At 42.9% G+C, this 8,009-nt stretch overlaps 1 protein-coding gene across 1 annotated transcript in view; it reads left to right on the forward strand.

Moving 5' to 3' along the window:
• LOC116693485 (septin-7-like) overlaps positions 1-8,009 on the forward strand; it is a 50,727-nt gene that overhangs the window by 20,586 nt on the left and 22,132 nt on the right. The window contains 1 exon segment of the mRNA XM_032522489.1: positions 5,405-5,511. Coding sequence (XP_032378380.1) covers positions 5,405-5,511 — 107 coding nt within the window.

The following is an 8,009-nucleotide window of genomic DNA, read 5'->3' on the forward strand; positions in this document are numbered from 1 at the left end:
CAAAGGAGAAGTGCTCACTAACACAGAATTAGATTTAGATTCACAGATTTGTAATATTTGAGAGAAATAAGATGTTTGTGTACGTAGAAAAAGTCTTAGATCTTTGAGTTTAGATCATGAAAAATTGGGGCAAAACAAAAGTGTTGTGTTAATAATTTTGTTCAGTGTATTTTTAAATATGTCTAAACACCCTTGCAGCACAGTTGTTGAACAGTTGGTGAATGCTGTTTTATCAGTGTAATTTAATATATCATAATGGTATTGGCACTGGTATTAACTGTTGATCTGGTCTCTATCTGGATGTTATCTCTTTATCTGGATAGCAACATCCTATCCAATATTTCTTTGCATATACCCCTGGTATTAAAATGTCTTTTCATTATCTTTTGTGCCCACATTGGGATCAGATCTGAGTATGCAAATATATTGAATTTGCAAAAATGAAGGCAGGGCTGGCTGCAGCATAGACAGACACTGAAGACAGAGAAATGAGAGTCATCCTTAGGCTTTTCGGAGAAGGTAATACTGTATGCATCCTTTTCTTAATGATAGAAAGGACCTGAGGGAAATCTAAAGGATTAAATGATACGGATTATGCAGTTGCTTACATGTGCGTTTGGAAGTTTTCTGTTTTTTGTTCATGGTTTAATTATACTGAAATGGCAAAATGGACTTCATATAACAGCATCAAGCCCCTCATGTGATGCAGTGTCACACCGGGCCAATCAATAACAGATTTGGTAGTCTCGTAGTCTCTGTCCTGCATGTGTTCCACCAAGCCTGGACAGCTTGTGTTGAAACCGCTGGAACATGGGATCCTTATATCCCAAAGTGTTAAGTCCAATTACAAATGAAGGAATTTAGGACTATATAAGCGTCACTACCCTCTGTTAACACAGGGCAAAATGATCCCCCCCATACTTAGAATAATAATGTTAAAGTACAAGGGGCAACGGTGATGCAGAAAGTAATGGGACAAAATGGAATGTGGTTTGAGGCTGAGCAACACATCAGTGACAGAGCTGTACGGAGATGGAGGGATGTCTCAATAAGAGGAAGAGAAACAGCAGGGATGAGCTGGAAGGCTCAGCAATCCATCACTGGCAGTCAGGTCATTAGTGTGTTCACAGAGAGCTGCCGCTTGTCATGTGGAACCAATATTTAATTAAAGCTGAACCAGGGAGGCTAATTGGGATGGACCTGCCCTCAGGGTGGGGGTTAGACTACTGCAGTGAGCGTCTCTAACACTGTGGGGCTGTCTGTCAGAGAAACTAATTAACTAACTAATTTTTTACAAATCCTCCACTTAAGCTGTGCAGCCAAACACAAACAAATGGAGATCAGAATGCTGCTTAGTTTCTAGATTTCAGTCTAGAATTTTAGATTGTATCTCCACAGCGCTGTGGTTTAAGGTCTGGCCACACCACAGATACATTCTGGGTTGTTTGCATTTCTTTAAACCAATCACAGTTGTGTTGGGCACAGTATGTTCGGATGCAGCTTCTGCAAGAGTCTCGGTAAGGAACTGGTTCTGGTGGAACATTTACCCCCCGCAAAAGAAAACGCCACGTACAATATTAATTTAACTATTAATACAGAAACATGAGCTATTTATATCAGCTGATACATGGTTACACCTCATTATCTCTTACCAGTGGATCTCCGAGTAGACTTCGTCCACAGCAACCCCAACAATCCGTCCCAAACCCTCCCAGTTAGAGAGGAAATGACCTAGACATGTTTTTTTATACATCTTTACAATCATTCCCTGTAAGAACCAAGCAGGCCTGCCTTGTTGCACCATCCCCATTTTCTTTGATGTTTTAGTGCGGAACCTTTTGATATTAATGAACGTCCGTTCCATTCAAGCCAAATGAGCTGCTACAAAGATAATTAAGACCATCAGCTCCACGTGATCACGGAAGGCTTGTATCATGTGGACGCGCAGACCGTGCTGTTGTCATAACGTCCTCATGGGGGAGACAGAAATTAGACACAGTAGCTTTAAAAGTTGCCATAATCAGCTTGGTAGCTTGAAGTTTGTTGTTTCCATTAGTAAAGGGATTTTGAGAATGGCAACACAGGGCTGTGATACTGGAAATGTACTTCTTTAATCCACACTAGTTTAGTTTAGAAAATGACTTTTAAATATGCTGCACCTTCTTCCTGGAATGAACCTGAAGTGGTCAGAGCTGATTACCATCATCAGACGGACAGGGCCATTGCTGTTGAACACGGTGGAGCAGTTAACATAGAAAGAGACTGATATTTTTCTTATTTTTAGTTTATTTGTCATCATGGAGAGCTATACAATGCTAAAAAGAGAGTGGAAATTGGACTTATGTTCATAGGCTGGACAGTAGGAGCCTACAAATAGTAGCATAATAAATCCTAATCAAATTTCAGCAATTTGCCTTCTTTTAGCAGGATCCAGATGCTTAGTTTAAAAAAACTTTGTAGGTATATATTGTAATATATGGTATATTGCTGAAGTAGCATTGATCCCTTTAAGGGGGAGGGGGGTATATTTTGTTGAAAATAATTCAGCAGAGGCAGGGATATGTAAACCAGAAAGGGGGAAATCCCACGCATCCCCCCCGGAATATGGCACCCTGCAGCTCACCATTGAGGGACACACATACGCAGACACATTACTCAGCTGCTCCTCTCCACGTTTAGCTAACATTCCCTTCTTTACAGCGCAGGGAGGAGTGGGAAGGAGGTTCTATACATCTGTGCTATCTCGTCATGAAATGATGCCTGTGTGTGTGTGTGTGTGTGTGTGTGTGTGTGTGTGTGTGTGTGTGTGTGTTTGGGTGGTGGTGTGTGTGTGGTGTGTGTGTGTGTGTGTGTGTGTGTGTGTGTGTGTGTGTGTGTGTGTGTGTGTGTGTGTGTGTGTGTGTGTGTGTGCGTGTGCTTGACTCTGACTCCAAACAGTCCATTAAACGGGTGAGTCGGCCTGGTTGTCGAGGCTGTAGGAGACACTGAGACAAAGTGTGTTCATAACTCACACTGGGACAGAATATCCAAAACCGAGCAAACACACGAGGGGTTTAGAAGGGGTAAAGACGAGAATCCACCGGGGCTTCACACCTTGTCAATATGGACTGATGGAATACCCAGATGTCCTCTTGGAAGTAGGAATGTAACTGTTCTCTCTCCAGCAAATGACTCATTTGAAATGTGACAGAGCCGCTAAATAGTCTCAGGAAGGAAGATGTTTTGGTGGAACATGTGTACGTTCAGAAGTAGTTTTAGTTGTCAACAGAAAAAACAGATTGGACAGATAGTCTAGCTAGCTGTCTGGATTTACCCTGCAGAGATCTGAGGACCAGGTAACCATAGTCCTCAGATTGGACAGATAGTCTAGCTAGCTGTCTGGATTTACCCTGCAGAGATCTGAGGACCAGGTAACCATAGTCCTCAGATTGGACAGATAGTCTAGCTAGCTGTCTGGATTTACCCTGCAGAGATCTGAGGACCAGGTAACCATAGTCCTCAGATTGGACAGATAGTCTAGCTAGCTGTCTGGATTTACCCTGCAGAGATCTAAGGACCAGGTAATCATAGTCCTCAGAAATCCACCAGAGGTTAGAACGCCAGCAAATAGACCGAGGACGGGGATGGACATCCGGCTGGAAATTAGAGACAGTTTCTGGCGGCACCTCATGTGCGCTTGCTCTACCACTGACCCAACCTGGCCACATATAGTAATATTTTAATAAAGAAGTTCATGTTTAAAGTTAAAGCACATGGAATCTTAGAAAAACTTGGTTTTTTTTACCGTGATGTGGAAATCAGCATCGTGAATCGTGGTATTTTCTGGTATTGGCACCAACTACTGGACTTTTGGTACCCTGACACCCCTAATGGGCAGTATGAGAAACATGTTGTGTTTTTTGAACAGCTAACCTATTCTAGGAAACCCCAAGAGCACAAATTTGATGCTAAAATGGAGTTTAATAGGGGGCTCTTTAATTGTTGTATAGCTTATGTGGAGGATGAGCTGCTTAAAAAGTTCCCCAGTGTGATGGCTCTCCAGTCTGATACTGCAGCAGTCTAAACCACGCTGATGGCAAGCAGGTCACTCCCAGTTAGTCTCCTTGGTCCAGCTTTAATTATTTAGTTAGGATTGTGGAGACACGTTGGGTCATGGCAAGTTTTGATTATCGTGTTTCACTTTTTTAAACCTTTTCTTAGACTGCACAATATTTTGATGAATCCCCTAAAAACCTAAAAAAAAAATGTCTCTCAAAAGAGTTATTGCTGAATCGTGGGAATTAAAGTCAGTAGTTACACTAGTTTTTTTTGACATCTGTAGTTTAAAATAAGATGTACTTAAATGTAAAAAGTGTGTCACTATGTTTGGCTGGGGGGTGGATTGTATATGTGTTAACTTGCTGTAGCGGAAATTTAGTTCAAGTGTCCTGTATTTTTATTTTTTGTGTACACATACATATCACCTGATTTATATAGGTATACTGTGTGTGAGTGGGGGGGGAGACACAGAAAAGACATACTGGAAAACCATAACACTTCAAAAGAGTAGTTCTAAATGACTTCTTTTAGATGGGGATGCCCTCCTTAACATTTGTCGTCTTAATGCTCGGTAAGCTACTGCGTACCTACCCAAGTTGGTGTTTGGTTACAAATGATGGGGGTGGGTGTGGTGTCAGATTTTCAAAGGCTAAAGAGCAGCGTGATAGTGTTTTGGGAGTCAGTCAGAGGTCTTGTTAGGACAAACAGCCATCCTTCCCTCCCACCGACCAACCAAACACCCCTCCAACGCCTTTTCATGAGACACGTGCCAAATGCTCGGCCATTAATCACAGCATTGTGTGTGTGGGAGCATCTGCAGTGTGTCTGTTTGGAGTGGCTGTGCTTTTTTGTCAAGTAAACATCAACGGTGTGTTTGTGCGCCTGCTGTGTCCCTAACATCAGTATGGGAGCAGAGAATGGAAAGTTGGCAGTTAGGAGAGAAATAGGAAGATTTATATGTAAGGGAAGTGTTCAGTGAAAGGGACGGAGGAAGAGTGGATGAATGGGGATGTTGAGGGAGGGAGTGAGCAAGCAGTAGGTGGAGAGGAAATGCTGGCAGACAAGCTTCTGACCTTTTTCCTCACAGACCATGAATCTACTTTATTTTCTCCGCTCCAGAGAGCAGTGTGTGTGTGTGTGTGTGTGTGCGTGTGCGTGCGCGTGCGTGTGTGTGCAGTATATGCACATGTTTTTACGTATGGTTTGCAATGCATGTGTTGTTTGTCTGCTGAGCGTATGCGTGGATGCACGTAACGTCTTCTCATATGCTGTGCTCTTGTGAAATAACACATGCTAGTTTTTCATTGCTTTGCCAAAATGGAGATGGCATTAAATTCATAATCTCATCCCCTTATCTTGTCCTCAGGCGAGTCTGGTCTTGGGAAGTCGACACTCATCAACTCTCTGTTCCTGACTGACCTATACTCCAAGGACTACCCGGGGCCCTCCCAGCGCATTAAGAAGACTGTGCAGGTAGGTTCCCCTGTCATATTGTAAATAGTCTGACATGATAACAAAGACCTTTATATGGAAAGGTAAATTAAAATAAAAAAAACTGCAACATTTTTTATAAATTACAAAGACCGATTGATAGAGGAGGTTTGGGTCTACCGTGTTGTATTATTACTATGATTTTAACTTTTGGCATACTTCCTGCTGAGAGCCCCACCCTGGTATTGCATTGAGCACTCTGTTCTTGCCTCATTCACTGCCCTTACAAAGCCAGTCTGTTAAAGTGTATGGTGAAGCAAAAACACATCCAAATATCTCTCATTTAAAAGTAGTTTGGACAAAACAGTTTGAACTGGATCCATATCTTAATGCCTCATCAAGTATTTCTTGAAATCTGAAGTTATGTACTGGTAGATCTCCCCTTTTTTGAGGGACTGGTTCGAGAAGGGGATTGTGACACTGGGGGATGTGAATCTTTGATGGCATATTGAAGTCCTTTGAGGACGTGGTACAGCAATTAAGACTCCCCAGGTCCCAGGTTTTCAGATATTTGCAACTTTGACTTCTGTTATTGGAGATTTTGGTTATTTGATCCAGTTCTTCAGCCCCAGGGTCACCCAAAATGTTTAGATAAGGTGTTGATGAAATATTGGAAAGTTCCTTAGGCTTCTGGATAAAGTAAGTCAAATGTTCAGATATTATACCAGACACTGACCACCCCCACATCACCTCCCAAACAACAGCTATAATAATAGGAAAAAAACACAGTAGGGTTGCAATTAACACTTTGCTAACTGTATTATTATTTTTTATAGCATTTTAACCGATTTCATCCAAGCTTTTGTCCATACTTGCAAATAAAAAAGCAAATGTATGCTACTTTGGGAGTGCAAAACAATATATTTATTTATGAAGTGCACTTAGCTGTAAAACGCAAGTACAGACAAGGTCACTACAATAAAATACAGTTAAATAAATGGACATTGATGTGTACTAAGAATAAAAGGTAAATTTAACTTTTACGTATTTGTATATACATTTATATGTAAAGGAGAGAGGGAGCAAGAGATGGAGTCTTCTGGAGAGAAGAGAGGGGAGGATGGAGGAACTAAGAGGGAAACAGCAAGGACACAGGGCCTGGTTTTTTTCCTTTTATGGTCATGACAAACTGAGCAGGAGGATGGAGGCTGCATCTGGAGCAGAGGACAGGAACAGAAAAGGCAGAAGGGTTGTGAAGGAGTGAGTACAACTTCTAAAAAGGTAGAAGAAAAGGGTTGTGGTCAGGAGAGATGTAGTCTATATTCACGACGGTCTACTTCCGGGATTGCTCCGGTGCCACAGGAAATTCCACTAGATGTCCTTCTTTTCTGCTGGATGTCCGTCCCCTTCCTCTGTCTCTTTGTTGGTATTCTACCTGGTCCTCAGATCTCTGCAGGGTAAATCCAGACAGCTAGCTAGACTATCTGTCCAATCTGAGGACTATGGTTACCTGGTCCTCAGATCTCTGCAGGGTAAATCCAGACAGCTAGCTAGACTATCTGTCCAATCTGAGGACTATGGGTTACCTGGTCCTCAGATCTCTGCGGGTAAATCCAGACAGCTAGCTAAACTATCTGTCCAATCTGAGGACTATGGTTAACTGGTCCTCAATCTCTGCAGGTAAATCCAGACAGCTAGCTAGACATCTGTCCAATCAGAGGACTATGGTTACCTGGTCCTCAGATCTCTGCAGTAAATCCGACAGCTAGCTAGACTATCTGTCCAATCTGAGGACTATGGTTACCTGGTCCTCAGTTCTCTGCAGGTAAATCCAGACAGCTAGCTAGACTATCTGTCCAATCTGAGGACTAGGTTACCTGGTCCTCAGATCCTGCAGGGTAATCCAACAGCTAGCTAGACTATCTGTCCATCTGGGATATGGTTACCTGGTCCTCAGATCTCTGCAGGGTAAATCCAGACAGCTAGCTACTATCTGTCCAATCTGAGGACTATGGTTACTGGTCCTCAGATCTCTGCGGGGTAAATCCAGACAGCTAGCTAGACTATCTTCCAATCAGAGGACTATGTTACCTGGTCCTCAGATCTCTGCAGGGTAAATCCAGACAGCTAGCTAGACTATCTGTCCAATCTGAGGACTTGGTTCACCTGGTCCTCAGGTCTCTGCAGGGTAATCCAGACAGCTAGCATAGACTATCTGTCCAATCTGAGGACTATGTGTTACCTGGTCCTCAATCTCTGCAGGGTAAATCCAGACAGCTATCAGACTATCTGTCCAATCTGAGGACTATGGTTACCTGGTCCTCAGGTCCTGCGGGGTAAATCCAGACAGCTAGCTAGACTATCTGTCAAATCTGAGGACTTATGGTAACCTGGTCCTCAGGTCTCTGCAGGTAAATCCAGACAGCTAGCTAGACTATCTGTCCAGTCAGAGTTTTCTGTTGACCGCCTAGTGAAGGAGTTCAGCATCTGGTGAGGATGCCTCCTGGGGGCCTCCCTAGGGAGGTGTTCCAGGCACGTCC

The sequence above is a fragment of the Etheostoma spectabile genome, chromosome 8, assembly GCF_008692095.1.
Source record: "Etheostoma spectabile isolate EspeVRDwgs_2016 chromosome 8, UIUC_Espe_1.0, whole genome shotgun sequence".
NCBI lineage: Eukaryota > Metazoa > Chordata > Actinopteri > Perciformes > Percidae > Etheostoma > Etheostoma spectabile.